This window comes from Cervus elaphus, chromosome 3 (assembly GCF_910594005.1).
Source record: "Cervus elaphus chromosome 3, mCerEla1.1, whole genome shotgun sequence".
In the NCBI taxonomy this organism is placed as follows: Eukaryota; Metazoa; Chordata; class Mammalia; order Artiodactyla; family Cervidae; genus Cervus; species Cervus elaphus.
The window spans coordinates 33,760,001-33,776,384 of record NC_057817.1 but is presented as its reverse complement, the minus strand read 5'-3'; the positions used below and the strand labels follow the sequence as shown (position 1 = coordinate 33,776,384).

The 16,384-nt window shown below is 37.2% G+C and overlaps 1 protein-coding gene across 1 annotated transcript in view; it reads left to right on the top strand.

The window, feature by feature from the left end:
• The window catches only part of ARID2 (AT-rich interaction domain 2), a 179,446-nt gene that overhangs the window by 161,787 nt on the left and 1,275 nt on the right, over positions 1-16,384 (top strand). The window contains exons 19-21 of the mRNA XM_043886363.1: positions 1,012-1,135; positions 1,225-1,316; positions 16,063-16,384. The exon at positions 16,063-16,384 is cut by the window's right edge and continues 1,275 nt beyond it. Coding sequence (XP_043742298.1) covers positions 1,012-1,135; positions 1,225-1,316; positions 16,063-16,207 — 361 coding nt within the window. The 3' untranslated portion in view covers positions 16,208-16,384. The remainder of the gene's footprint in view (positions 1-1,011; positions 1,136-1,224; positions 1,317-16,062) is intronic.

Sequence of the window (16,384 nt, the reverse complement as noted above, 5' to 3'; positions counted from 1 at the left end):
TTTGTTCAAATTTGGAGGGTTATTTTGGTATATCAGTTACAATCAAAAATCTTTGTCATTTATACATAAAGTCAATAATAATTTTTATCCGTGTGGATATATAGATCTTTATCTAGAGAAATCTCTATATAGATATAGACAAAAACTGGCTTACAATTTAGAGATTGCTTTTATGTTAACTTAATATTCAGAATTAGTTTACTCATGTAAAAAAAATGCTAGAAATAGCCCCACTTTACAGGTGTGAAACCTGAAGCACAAAGGGCCAAATGGATGCATTTGTTCAAAGTCATGCAGCTAATGAGGGGGCAGAAGCAGGACTTTCTCCCTGGGAGCCAGTTCTCTCACCACTGTTGCCTCAGCAGAATACAACAGATACTGATGCAGTTTTTCTGTGTGGCAAAGGAAACGTAGAGTAGTTTGAACCTGATTTTATATAAAATCTGTCTCTGCAGTCCCTCCATCTTTGGTAAAGGGCAATAGAACTATACTGAAATGATTGATTGAAATTGGTTAATAAAAAATTATAAAAGATAGTAATAGTTTGAAATGTACTAGTTAGCATAATTTCATGTTATTATCATATTTGGTTATCTTTTCTTGGGTGACCTATACATATACCAGTATACTCTTAGGAAATATATTTTACTTGTAGGTACCATTTAGCAAAACTAATTTGCAGCTCAAATTGTAGATTATTCTTTGTTAACATCTTTACATTGCATTCAAAGATATGAACTCAACTTTTAAGCTATGTTGTATTTATATATATATGGGTTGTACTAGGACATCTGTTGTTTGCTTTAAAGTTGATAGATTGGAAATAAAAGACCACAAACCCTTTTGCCTCAGTTGACACAAAGAGTAAGTATTACTGCTGGACCACCAGAACTTTTACTCACCCTGTATCTACTTTGAGTAACCACGTTCAGGTTTGGCAGGTTGGTCATTTGTTGTCAGTCTGCCTGAATCATCATGTTAACAATCTCTTCCTCTCCCTGATCAATTTAGGCAGCCAGCTGTAGGGGGCACAGGCTCAACTCCTCGAGCACAGAAGGCCATTGTGAATCACCCCAGTGCTGCCCTCATGGCTCTAAGGAGAGGGTCAAGAAACCTTGTCTTTCGAGATTTTACAGTAAGTAAGCCTTGGAAGCCTTATCTGTGAAGTTGTGAACACTGTATGATTTAGATCTTTATTCTTTTTCTTTTCTTTTCCTTTTTAAGGATGAAAAAGAGGGACCAATAACTAAACACATCCGACTAACAGCTGCCTTAATATTAAAAAACATTGGTAAATATTCAGAATGTGGTCGCAGGTGAGTAATCTGTTTTCTGTAGTCAGAGTGAATTTATATATCATTTTACTTTTACCTGTAAGTTAATAAGGTTAGATATCTGCATTGTATTCACTGTTTTTCTCATCAATTTTTGGATATGTCCAAAAGCTTATGTCAAAGTAGACTGTCATAGATTCTTAAAAGCCACAAAAGTGGAAGTTGAAACAACCAAAAGGTGTTCTTGAACTTGTTTAAGTTAAATTTCTTGTTGGTCATAGGATTTAGAGGAAAAAGTAGGTCTGTAAGAGAAAACTTGGGAGTTTACTAGGAGGAAAAATGAATTGATTACTTGAATTATGTGGAATTAGAATGTAATTCAGTTTGATAATTGCCATTTTAATGAAACCATCAAAGTCATAGATATGCTAAGACTCTTCGACTTACGAGAAAAATTTAGGATTTTATAAATCTATGGAAACTGGAAACAACTCTAACTCTTGAGAAAGCAAATGTGGATTTGTCTCCTTTGAACCTTGAAAATAATTTTTTAGTATTCTTCCTCCATCTTCAGCTGACTCAACTCAGGCTCCTTAGTTGGGAAGTTGTCCTTTAATGCATCTTGCCTTCCAGACAGCGCTTTTCTGTCCTACTCTCTCTCTTCTCACATGCTGTTAATCGAATCTACTTTGGTTTTCTTCCTCCTATTTTACCTATGTTGGATCTTGATAATATTTCTTGTAGTTACATTCCAACTGGACTTTATGAGCATAAAAACAGAGGCAAAAATTACAAAAAAGCAATTACTTTAACTATATCAAACTTTAAAACTTCTGTAAATTTAAAGTGAATAAAACTTAAGTTTAAAAAAAGTTTTTGCAATGACAAAAGTTACTATATTTCATGTATCAAGTATTCCCACAGAGGAATAAGAAAAACTCTTAACATTCAATTTAAAAATAAAGTTTTTTCAGAAAAAGAAATATGAAGGTTTTGTCACTAAGCATCTCCCAACTTCACTTATAGGATCACTTCTTCCTTCCTTTCTCACTGTATTTCTCTTCCTACTCCTTCTTTTGCTGCATTTCAGTTTTAGCCAAATTAAACCACATGTAGATTGCAACCACCCTAGATGTCTTTCGTGTCACACTTTTGTATCATCCCTGTGTTGCTGCCCATTGAGCATCTGCAAGCCTTCCTTAATCCAGCTCAGATGCTGGCATCTGTGTGCTGCCTTTCCTGTGCTGTGTTCCTCTTCCTTATTGATTCTGTCTTTTTAACATTTCTGTTTTATAACATTTCATCTTACTGACGTGTAAGTAGTTTCTCATACGGCTTTCCACCCTACTGTGTCTGTCAGATCTAATCTCTTGAATCTATTTGTCACTTCCACTATATAATCATAAGTGATTTGATTTAGGCCACATTTGAATGGCCTAGTGGTTTTCCATACTTTCTTCAATATAAGTGTGAATTTTGCAATAAGAAGCTCATGATCTGAGCCACAGTCAGTTCCAAGTCTTGTTTTTGCTGGCTATATAGAGCTGCTCCATCTTCAGTATTGACTGTCTGGTGATGTCTATGTGTAGAGTCATCTCTCGTGTTGTTGGAAGAGGGTGTTTGCTATGACCAGTGTGTTTTCTTGGCAAAACTCTGTTAGTCTTGGCCCTGCTTCATTTTGTACTCGCAAGGCCAAACTTTCCTGTTAACTCCAGATATCTCTTAACTTCCTACTTTTGCATTCTGGTCCCCTATGATAAAACAGACATCTTTGTTTGGTGTTAGTTCTAGGTCTTTTAGGTTTTCATAGAACTGTTCAACTTCATCTTTGGCATTTGTGGTTGGGGCATAGGCTTGGATTACTGTGATGTTAAATGGATTGCCTTGGAAAGGAACTGAGATCATCCTGTCATTTTTGAGACTGCACCCAAGTACTGCATTTTGGACTCTTTTGTTGATTATGGTAATTAAGAGTAATTGTGGTAATTATGGAGTAATTAAGAAATTACTCCATTTCATCTAAGGGATTCTTGCCCACAGTAGTAGATATAATGATCATCTGAATTAAATTCTTCCATTCCCATCTGTTTTAGTTCACTGATATCTAAAATGTCCATGTTCACTCTTGCCATCTCTTGTTTGACCACATCCAGTTTATCTTGATTCATGGACCTAACATTCCAGGTTCCTAACAATATGTTTCTTTACAGTATTGGACTTGACTTTCACCACCAGAAACATCCACAACTGGTCATTGTTTTTGCTTTGGCTCAGCCTCTTTTCTAAAGCTACTTCTCTACTCTTACCCAGTAGTAGCATATTGGACGCCTACTGACTTGAGGGGCTCATCTCTAGTTTCATATCTCTTTGCCTTTTCATATTGTTAATGGAGTTCTCAAGGCAAAAATACTGAAGTAGTTTGTCATTCCCTTCTCCAGTAGACCACATTTTGTCAGAACTCTCCACCATGACCCAACCATGTAGGGTGGCCCTACCAGCATGGCTAATAGAATCATTAAGTTACATAAGGCATCCATGTGATCATTTTGGTTAGTTTTCTATGATGTGGTTTTCATTCTGGAGGCCATAGGATTGCAATTCTTGCTTCTTCTATTATGGAGGTTCTTAACATCATACTGGAGGTAGTGACCAAAACCATCCCAAAGAAAAAGAAATGCGAGAAAGCAAAATGGTTGTCTGAGGAGGCCCTGCAGTTAGCTGAGAAAAGAAAACAAGCAAAAGGCAAGAAGAAAGAGAAAGATAGGCCCAACTGAATGCAGAGTTTCAAAGAATAGTAGGGAGAGATAAGAAAGCCTTCTTAAGTGAACAATGCAAAGAAATAGAGGAAAACAATAGAATGAGAACAACTAGAGATCTCTTCTAAAAGAGAGATACCAAGGGAACATTTCATGCAAAGATGGGCAAAATAAAGAACAGAAATGGTAAAGACCTAACAGAAGCAGAAGATATTAAAAAGAAGTGGCAAGAGTACACAGAAGAACTGTATAAAAAGGATCTTAATGACTTGGATAACCACTATGCTAGGGTCATTCACCTAGCGCCAGACATCCCGGAGTGTGAAGTCAACTGGGCCTTAGGAAGCATTGCAGTGAACAAAGCTAGTGGAAGTGATGGAATTCCACCTGAACTATTTTAAATCCTAAAAGATGATGATATTAATGTGCTGTTCTCAGTACGCCAGCAAATTTGGAAAACTCAGCAGTGGCCACAGGACTGGAGAAGGTCAGTTTTCATTCCAGTCCCAAAGAAAGGCAATGCCAAAGAATGTTCAGACTACCATACAATTGTGCTTATTTCACATGCTTGCAAAATATTGCTCAAAATCCTTCAAGCAAGGCTTCAGCAGTATGTGAACCAAGAACTTCCAGATATACAAGCTGGATTTAGAAAAGGCAGAGGAACCAGAGATAAATGCCAGCATCCACTGGATTATAGAGAAAACTAGAGAATTCCAGAAAACCATGTACTTTACTTCATTGACTATGTTAAAGCCTTTGACCATGAGGGTCACAACAAACTGTGAAGAATTCTTGAAGAAATGGGAATACTAGATCACCTTTCCTGCGTCTCAAGAAACCTGTATGCAGGTTAAGAAGTACCAGTAGAACCAGACATGGAACAATGGACTGGTTTCAAATTGGGAAAGGACTATGTCAAGGCTATAGATTGTCACTCTGCTTATTTAACTTAAAGGCAGAGTACATCATGCAAAATGCCAGACTGGATGAATTACAAGCTGGAATCAAGATTGCCAGTAGAAGTATCAACAACCTCAGATATGTAGATGATACCACTCTAATGGCAGAAAGCAAAGAGGAACTAAAGAGCCTCTTGGTGAAAGTGAAAAAGGAGAGTGAAGAAGCTGACTTAAAACTCAACATTCAGAAAACTAAGATCATGGCATCCGGTCCCGTCATTTCATGGCATAGATGGGGTAAGAAATGAAAACAATGACAGACTTTATGGTGTTGGGCTCCAAAATCACTGCTGATGGTGACTGCTCCCATGAAATTAAAATGCACTTACTCCTGGAAAGAAAGGGACAAACCTAGACAGCATCTTAAAAAGCAAAGGTATCACTTTACTGATGAAGGTCCATGTAGTCAAAGCTGTGGTCTTTCCAGTAATCAGGTAGGGATGTGAGAGTTGGTCCATAAAGAAGGCTCATCGCTGAAGAACTGATGCTTTTGAACTGTGGCACTGGAGAAGACTCTTGAGAGTCCCTTGAACAGCCAGGAGATCAAACCAGTTAATCCTAAAGGAAATCATCCCTGCATTCATTGGAAGGACTGATGCTGAAGCTAATGCTCCAGTGGTTTGGCAGTCAGATGCAAAGAACTAAATCATTGGAAAAGACCCTGATGCTGGGAAAGACTGAAGGCAGGAGGAGAAGGGGGCTGCAAAAGATGAGATGGTTGGATGGCATCACCGACTCAATGGACATGAGTTTGAGCAAACTCCAGGAAATGGTGAAGAAAACTGAAGCCTGACTTACTGCAGTCTGTGGAGTCACAAAGAATCAGACACGACTTAGCAATTGAACAACAATGTCCCCCTTACAGATTTTCTCTGAGTAACCTTTGAAGCATGCACACCTACAGTACAGTAAGAGATCATTCCTACTTCCTCCTTACTCTTTAAGACTCAGCTCCGGTCACCTCTTCCTTTCCTGAATTTCCCTCACTCCCTGCCCTGGACCGGAGGTGCCTCCTCCAGAGTGCATGTTATTGTTTACATGATGAGACCTGTGAAAGCAGGAATATTTATTTTGGTTTTTGTGTTCTCAGTGCCTAGCATAATGTTGGGAATATAATAGCAATTCAATAAATATTTTATTGATAGATGGATGGATAAACGGCCTCAGAAATTCATTTTTTCATAGAGTTCTGATCTGGAATTTGTATGGACAATTGAAATTCTAAAAATAAATTTAAAACTTTTTCCTCACATTCAAGTTGCACATTGTTAGCTTTATAGCAAAGCCGCTTTGGCTACATTTAATTATTGAACCAAAAGTTTTCATTTTACTGTTTTTGTTTTGTTGTTGATTTTGTTATTTTATTTAACTCTAAACCTTCCAGATGTCTTTTGGCATCTTCAGTTGCTGTGATCCTGGAATAGTAGAAACAAAAGAATTAAAGAAATCCATTAAATTCTTTCCATTCACTCTCCCAGTCTGGATTGAAATCTCCATATAGAATGTCTGTTGAATATCTCCAGGGATGAGAAGTTTTGGTAGAGCAGGCAGGCAGATTCTTTACTGTATGAGCCACAGGGAAGTCCCTGGAATACTGACAGAATCTGGCAAAACCCATAGATGTAAGGAAGAGAATATAAGAAATCAGAAGATAATTCTCTGTTGATATATGGAATCTCTTTTGGAATATGTTACAAGGTGTGATTTTTTAAAAAAAAACTAAAGCAAATTATATTTGCAATAAGAAAATCACAGGTCAACAGGAAGATATGTGGAAATTTACTTTCATTTTACAGTACAGTATACTGAAGAGTATGAAATGTTCACATTTTTTAAAATTTGGAAAGTTCAAAATCTGGTTGTTTGAATAATGTAAACTGTTTAAACATAGTTTATCTCCTTTCTGATTAAACTTGAGCTTTGGAGAATTGCAATATATTTCTCTTCTTTTTGATGTATTTATCTTTTATCTGTGTAATACATGTTGTTGGTGTTGTTCAGTCGCTAAGTCATTCTGATCTTTGCAACTCCATGGATTGCAGCATACCAGGCTCCTCTGTCCCCCACTGTCTCCTGGAGTTGGCTCAAATTTACGTCTGTTGAGTTGGTGATGCTATCTAACCATTTTATTTAAAAATAAAATGATTTTTTTTTCTTCACTAATCATGAACGATCTGAAAAAAAAAAAATGAACAGTTCTGTTTACAGTACATCAGAAGAATAAAATATTTAATCATATTAACCAAGGAGGTAAAGACTTGTACCATGAGAACTTTACACTGCTGAAAGAAATTAAAGAAGATGTATAGAACATCCTTTGTTCCTCGGTTAGAAGGCTTAATATTGTTAAAATGTCAATACTACCCAAAGCAATCTACAGATTCAGTGCAACCCCTATCAAAATTCCAATGACATTTTTTGTAGAAATAGAAAAATTTGTTCAAAAATTCATATGGAATCTCAAGGAGCCTTGAATTGCAAAACTATCTTGAAAAAGAGGAACAAAGTTAGAGGACTCACACATCCTGATTTCAAATTTTTCTGCAAAGCTACAGTAATCAAAAGAGTATACTGTCCTTAGTGACATAAAGACGGACATACTAACCAATGGGGCAGATTGGAGAGGCCAGACCTAAGTCCTTGCATATATGGTCAAATGATTTTCTATAAGGATGCCAGTTCTCTATTCAGTGAGAAAAAGATAGTCTTTTCAACAAATGGAGTTGGGAAAACTGGAAATTCACATGCAAAAGAATGAAGCTTAACCCTTACCTAAACACTATATGCAAAAATTAATCCAAAATGCATCAGAGCTAAAACTATAAAACTCTTAGAAAAAGCCTCATGATGTTGGATTTGCAGTTATTCTTGGATATGGCACTAAAGGCAGGGGCAACAGATGAAAAAATAAATTGATCTTATCAGAATTAGAAAAATTGCGTGTCAGAGGACAGTATTAACAGAATAAACGGACAGTCAGCAGGATGATAGAGAAGAATTACAAGTCAAATATCTGATAAAGGGGTTAATATTCAGACTATATAAAGAACTCCTAAAATTCAACAAAAAGCAAGCAAACCAAATCAGAAATGGGCAAAGGACTTGAATAGAAATTTCTCTGAAGAAAATAAATAAATGGCCAATAAGCACATAAAAACGTGCTCAACATTACTAATCATTAGGAAAATGCAAATCATAACCACAATAAGATACCACTTCAAACCCATTAGGATGGCTTTTATTAAAAACAAACAAATAAAACTGAAAACAAGTGTTGGCAAGGATATGGAAAAATTGGAACCTTTGTGCATTGCTCATGGAAATATAAAATGATATGTCCACTGTGGAAAGCAATATGTCTTTTCCTCAAAAAATTAAACATTCCAGGACTGCCCTGGTGGTGAACTGTATAGGAATTCCCCTGCCGGTGCAGGGGACACAGGTTGGATCCCTGGTCCGTGAAGAGTCCACATACCACGGAGCAACTAAGCTCATTCACCACAACTCCTGAGCCCACGTTCAGAGCCCACAAGCTGCTCCTGCTGAGCCCATGTGCCACAACTTGCAGAAGCCTACACGCTCTCGGGCCCATGAGCCACAACTGATGAGCCCCTTGTGCTGCAACCACTGAAGGTCGTTCGCCTAGAGCCTGTGCGCTGCAACAAGAGAAGCAATAAGAAGCCCGTGCGCTGCAACTGGAGAGTGGCCCCTGCTCACTGCAACTAGAGAAAATCCGTACAGCAATGAAGGCCAGCGCACCCTAAGGTGAAAAAATAAAAATAAGTTAAAAAATTAAACATTTTATCCAGCAGTTTCACTTTTGGGTATATACACAAAATAACTTAAAGCAGGGAATTGTTTTTTTGTTTGTTTGTTTTATTTTTATTTTGTTTTTTTTTTAAAATTTTATTTATTTATTTATTTATTTTTTAAAGCAGGGAATTGAACAGATATTCAGTCACCATTTTCGTAGCAACATTATTTATGATAGCCAAAAGTTAGAAGCAGTCCCACATGTCCATCAGTAGGTGAAAGGATAACTAAAATGTGTGTGCACACAATGGAGTATTGGAGTATTATTCGGCCTTCGTAAAGAATGTGGCTCTGATGTATGCTACAGCATGCGTAAACCCTGAAGACATTGTGTTATGTGAAATAAGCCAGACACAAAATGACAATTTTTGTTTGATTCCACTCATGCAAGGTACCTGGAAGAATCAAATAGAAGGGCTTGGGGAGGCAGGCAGTGGGGAATTCTCAGTGGCCGTGGGAAGATGAAGGAGTTCTGGGGATGGATGGTGGTGATGGCTGCCCGAGTGTCTGTATACTCGGTGCCGCTGAACCGAACACTTACAAACGACTGACAGAGTAAACTTGGCACTGTGTGTGTTTTGCCACAATTCAAAACTGAAAACAACGAAGGGAGGACTTAGGGAAAATGCAGGGTGGCTGCTGATGAGTGTTAGGTTTCTTTTTTGGAGTGATGAAAATATTCTAAAATTGATGGTGATGGTTGCCCAATCCTGGTAATATACTGAATTCCACTGAATTATATACTTTAAACAGGTGAATTGTGTGGTGTATGAATTATATCTCAATAAAGCTGTTATTTATAACAGACTGTAAGTTAATACTCCCCTATCTCACCCTTCATACCCACCCCCAAGAGACAGCTTTCAACAAGTTGAGTTTATTTTTCTGGCTCTTTGCCTCCATGTTTCTAAGTAGCATGTTTATAACTGACCTATTTTTCACTTTACCTGTTGACCCTCTTTGTATGGAACCCTGTTAAAGCCTCTCCTCTTCACGCCTTTTTCTTTCCTCATAATTGTTACATCTTGTATCTGGTATTGTTTTATTGTTTGATGCTGAGCCGTGTGCTACTGTTTTACATTTTTTTTTCTTTATTTTTCTGGGGTTAATGATTGTCTTGCTTCCTGATTAGCTTTTTATAGGCCTAATGCTGATTTTTTCATATATTTCAATCAGTATGTTTGAAGCCTGTGTATAAGCTACCTAAAAACTTAAGTATAGTTGTAAACCTCTGTCAGTTCTGCATTTTTTCCATTTGGAAACTGGCCTTGGCAGTCTGGAGAGCTTGCTTCATTGGCCTGGACAACAGCTGTCCTTGGGAATTCCTTCTTTGTTGAAACTTTTTTTTTTTTTTTTTAATATTTAGTAATCTTTTTATATTCACATGCTCAGGATAAATTCACCGCTAAGCCCTGAAACAACAACAAAAGTATATTACTTAGATGTTTTATAATTTTGGTATCCGAAATAAAGACAAATAGAAAACTGTGTCAAAACATTAAAAAGTTGCAAATTTTCATTAAAAATATTTACATTTGTATTCTAATGCCAAATTTACAGATAATTCTTTTAAATTAAATAGAATACTCTGAAACATGAAAATAATAAATATTATTAAATATCCACAACATATTCATGAATGAAATTTCAGTTATTAGTTACTGTTACAAGTTGAGATATTTATGAATGGCCAAGGTAGCTTACAGTTCTTTTTTACTTTTTTATCCTTTATTCTTGGTTCCTTAATAGCATATAACTCTGTAAACCTTTTAAATGGCCACTGATCACTGCCAGGAATCATTTAAACATAAACACATGATTCTTCTGTAACCAGGAAGATCGACCTATTAAATGCAATCAATTTTATCGGTCACTAAAAATTAAGTGTTTTTACAAACGTCTTCTTTATGTTAGAATATGTAGAAAACATTACATGTATATTTCTTAAAAGTTTTGATTGGAGAGAAGAGGGTAAAGGAGTGTTTTATGGGTACTTCAGCAATGGGTTAGAAGGTCATGGCAACACCTTTTTGAACCAGGAAGAATCATTTTATAATTACCTTGGCATCCGCACTCTGTTCTATCTAGTAAAGTTGTACATTATCTTTCTCTGCATACTTTTAATAGCATATTTTTGAAGGTAATTCTCTTCATCAGTCTTACTCTGGCTCAGTATTTTGAGTCAACCACATGAGGAAGTATTAGTTCACCGAGAACAGAGACTGACTTGTACAAGTTCATTGTCGCTGACTTACCCAGGGAGCACCTTGCTCAAATAGCTATTAGCTTTTTTTATTATATATTCTGTTGTTTTACATGGTTTGGAATTAAAATATCTTACATTAACTGTACGGTACAAATTTCATCAGTTCCATGAGTTTCTCGTGGGCATCCTGGAGGCCTGCCTGTCACACACTCATGAGGAAGGTGTACCCTTGGTCACGGGGCCAGCTATGGCTGGGAGGGGCCACTTTCTTTGGGTCTCTAGGGGGCTGGGCACCTGGGGATCACAGACCTGGACTCGAAGATGGCCTTTCCAAGCACGTTTGGACAAATGCTGACTTTTCCCTATAGCTATCTGGCTCTGAGGATACTTCCACAGGCTGAGGGGGTTGGGTTGGTTGGGGGCTGGTGAGGAGAGAGTTTGGTTTCATCATTTTACTTGGCTTTTTATTTAAGTATGGTATAACATGTTGGAGAAAGAACATACAGTTCCAGTTTCCACAGATCCCACTGGGTCAGGGTGATGGGCCAAGCAGAGGCTCAGAGGCTCCTCTGAATGTTACACAGGATGGAGATTGCTCCGTCTGCCCCAGGGGCTTAAGGAAGGGCCTTTCTGACTGAAACACCTGAAACCTTCTTTTCTTAAATCCTACTTACTTCTTTTACTTGATTTATTCTCTCATGTGGTAAGGCACCTCCTCCATAATTTCAAGGCCCTACATGTATGAAAATATTTTTAGTTTACCCTTACTCCTGATAGTTTGGTTAGATTATAGAAATCTAGATTGAAAAAATTGCTTTCCTTTAACAATCTGAGGACACTGCTTTCCTGTCTTCTTAGCACGCAGCTTTGTTGTTTAGAAGTCAGGGACATTCTGGTTCCCATTCCTTTGTATGGGATCTATTTTCTCCCTTGGGAGTTCTTGGGTCTTTTCTTTTTCCCTCCCAATTTCTGATATTCTGAAATTTCATGATGCTGTGTCTTGGTGTGGTTTGTTGTTGTTGAAGTGGGCATTTCATTTCAGTGGGTCCTTTCAGTCAGGAGATTCATGTCCTTCAATAATGGGAAACTTTCTGAAATGTTTCTTTTTATGATTCCCTGCTCTCCATTGTCTATTCCCATTTCTAGAACTTCTGGCTTTTTTTGAATAATAGACCCTTGTAGAGTGACCCTCTGATTTTCTTTTATTTATTTTTGTCTGTTAATCTGTTTTCTGGAAATTTCCTTGACTTTATCATCAAATCTATTGAATTTATACTTCACCTCTCATGCTTTAAATTCTGAAAGCTCAAGTTGCCACTTGTTGCTGTTTTGTAGCATTCTGTTCATAGATTGAATACAGTGCCTGCTCATCTCTCTCTGAAGATATTACCAGTATTTTTTATATAATTATTGGATTCCCTGTTGGCTCGTGGTAAAGAATCTGCCTGCAGTGCAGGAGATGCCGGAGACCCAGGGGTCAGGAATACCCCCTGGAGGAGGAAATGGCTACCCGCTCCAGGATTCTTACTTGAAAAATTGCATGGACAGAGGAGCCTGGCAGGGTACAGTCCAGAGGGTCAGACATGACTGCGCACACTGACCTGTTTGTTTATTGTTGGCTGTGATGGGCGCTTGTTGCTGCACAGGCTCCTCTCTAGTTGTGTTAAGCAGGGTCTACTCTCTCCAGTTTCCGTGCGCAGGCTTCTCCTGCTGCTGGCTTCTCTTGTTGTGGAGCACAGCCTCGAGGGCACGTGGGCTTCAGTAGTTGCAGCTCTAGAGCACATGTGCTAGAGTTAGATGCACGGGCTTAGTTGCTCTGCAACATGTGAAGTCTTCCCAGATCAGGGATCAAACTCGCATCTCCCACATTGGCAGGTAGATTCTTATCCACTGTGCCACTAGGGAAGCCCGAAGATACTGCCAGTATTTTTTAATTTTCTTTGGCTCCTAGTATGGTTGCTGTTTACTCAGAATCCTCGAATGTTTGGAATTGGGGGCTTCATGCTGTATTTTAAGAATGAAATACCTGCCAGCTTGCTGGAAGCTCTGGGTGCATGACCCCACATGTCACTGATGATTGCCATTTTAGGGTGGTCCCTGATGAACCAGTTTGATTCCTTGAAACCCCTCAAATGTCAGTCTCTATTGAGATTGCTTCTCCAGGGAAGAATCTTTGATTTTCTTGCCTTTAGAAATGAGCAACTTGAGGGAAAGTCTGTGGGGGCCTGCATTATGGAAGCAGGATTGGGAGTGGGGTGGTGAGAAGAATCTCACCATGCTGGGGTGTGTTCACTTTGCTTCACACTGTCTGTGTCTCTGTAAGTCCTAAACTCTTCTGATTTAGTTTCTTCAGAAAGTAAATTTCTTTTATTCATTTTGGGAAGGAAATAAGATAAACTTGTATTCAAACTGCAGTATTTTCCTAAAAGCTGATCTGTGACTTAAATTGTTTTTACTAATCCTACTTAGAAGTTATTTCTTACCTGTTAAGTGCATTAAAATAACACAGTGTTTATCCTTTGTTAAACATATCAAAAAGATAAAGGAACTTTTGAAAGTTGAAGTTGAAAGAATATATAGTAAAGGGCATATTTCATTTTTTTCTAGTGAGTGCTTATTTAATCCTTTAACCTAACCCCCCAAAATAAATGATATTAATTTATATAAAAAATGAAATTGTTACTTTAAAATCATCCTAGTGATTTAAATTTAGTCTTTCTAGTTTTATCCATGCAACATAAAAATAAAACAACACATTTTTACATGTGACTATCAGTTTAGAAAATATGACTTTAAAGGTTTTTTGCTTTGTCAAAATATTCATTCACTATAGGGGAAATAATTTGGTTATACTTAGTAGAATATTTTTAAATGGAGTTTGTATGACTATTTTTTCTTTTCCAGAAAATAAAGTTGTAGATATTGTATAGTTAATTAAAAAATTTGTTAACCTAAAGAAAAGTTAAAAAGAAGTGTGAAGCTCAATAAACTATCACAAAGTGAACCACCCACATAACCAACCATCCAAATTATGAAATTGATCAACACTAGTAACACGGTGTCCCTCTGTGTGTCCCCTACCCCCCAGTCTTTACCCCATTGTCATCTGTGGGAACACTGTCCTGATCTGTAACATCATAGGTCAACTTCACCTGATTTTGCACTTTATATAAGTAGAATCATTTAATATTTTTTTTCCTTGTGCTAGTTTGCTTTTTCTCTCAGTTGGTAGTGAAATTCACTCATGTTGTGTGTGTCTATACTGCTGTGTACAAATAGCAGTATAGATTTCTGTTGTATGAATATACTCAAATTTCTTTTTTCCATTCTATTTGTGATGGACGTATGAGTTGTTTCCAGTTTAGGACTATTAATAATGCTGCCATGAACATTCTGTGAACATTTTCCGGCCATATATGTTCATATTTCTGTTGAATTTTTATGAAAGATTGGTGATTCATTGGCTCTTTTGTACATAACGAATGATTCCAAAGAGGTTTTACCAGTTTACACTCCCTCCAGTATTGTATGAGTGAGCTTCAGTTGCTCCACATACTTGCCAACATTTGCTGTTTTAATTTTAATATTTAATTTTAGCCATTCTTTTGGGTGTGTGGTGTATATACACATATGGAAATTATAAAAGCAAATACCCAAATAGCCAAAAAATGTATGAAAAGATGCCCAACTTGTTAGTCATCAATCTCAGTTTTTTTAAAATAATTTTGCATGTTTGTTTTGTTTTACTTTGGTTTGCTATGGTAAAAATGACTATAATCCCCATATGTTAAATTCTGGCTTTGAATTTCTTTGTCTATTCCCATAAATTGCTTCCTTACATTTTTTCATTCAAAATTTAGAAGTCTTCATCTCCCTTTCTGGTAGTTTTTTTACTCAGGGTTATTTAAATGAACGTACTGAATCTCATGGGTTCTTGAATAATTTCATACTCCTTGATTTTTTCCCTAACATTTAATGTGAAAAATTTCACACATAAGGCAAAAAATAATTTTGCTGTGAGCACTTGTATACCAGTCACCTAGCTTTTACCATTGACATTTTACTATACATACTTTCTTCATCACATATCTATCCCTCCTTCCATTTCTGCCTGATTTACCCCTGTGCTTTGCAACCCTTGGCATCACTGTTTGTAGACAGTACTCACGTTTCTCATTTCTCTTCTTCATATACACAGTCACATCAACACTGTGATTTGAGGAGGTAGAAATTTCTTTAAAGTTTATAGATTTTTTAAAACAGTTTCTTTATGGAGTAATGTGGAATTCAGGTGATAGTTAAGCCAAATGTTGGCCTGGTTTGTTTCACTTAATAAAATAAAAAGAAACTTATCATACATACAATTTTCTATTTTCAAGTCATCTCTTAAAGGCAGCCATTTTTGTTCCTCTCCAGCTGTTTTCTGACATCTAAATTTTTATTTTATTTTGTCAAGGACACTTAACATGAGATCTGTGCCTTGACAGATGGTCACGTACACAGTGTGTTGTTGGCTGTGGTGCAGTGTTGCTCAGCAGATCTCTGAGCTGCTTCATCTTGCTTAACTGAAACTTTATGCCTGATGATCAGTAATCCCTCACTTCCACCTCCCTCCCAGCCCTTGGCAAATACCGTCACACTCGTTGATGCTATGAATTTTACTGTTATAGAGACCTGATCGGAATTTCTAGAGGCATGAATGAGGAAGAATACAGAATTATCCTGGGTGGCCTCCCTTATTTAGAAAAGTACCATGGAGAAAAGGCAAACAGGCAGACATATTGCCTGAGTCTGTCACTACTATTTAACTAGCTGGAAAGTCATTTCAGTTTGGGGTGCTTCAAGCTGGCCTGTTTACTCATCTGTAAACTGAATGGGTTTAAACCAGTAGTTCTCCAGGTCCTGCCTTCTATTCTGCAATGCTGTATTAACATGTACTGGGTGTAAAACTTTGTATTGTTTTCTTAAAAACTTTAGTTTCTAAATTTGCAGATCCATAGGAATTCTCTTTGTGACCTCGAATACTGATGAACTTCTTTTTTTTTCCCCAGATTGTTAAAGAGACATGAAAACAACTTATCAGTGCTAGCCATTAGTAACATGGAAGCTTCCTCCACCCTTGCCAAATGCCTTTATGAACTTAATTTTACAGTTCAGAGTAAAGAACAAGAAAAAGACTCAGAAATGCTGCAGTGAAAAATAATTCCACTTCTATAGTGGGGACTCAAAGTCAGATACATTTCACATACTGTTACTGAAGAAAGCACCAAGTCTTAATGGAACAGAGACCATAGAATGAATTATTTTATCTCCTCCCATGATGCTGAGGGGAAGCTTCGTATTCTGATCTCTGAGCGAATCCCTTTGTTCTCT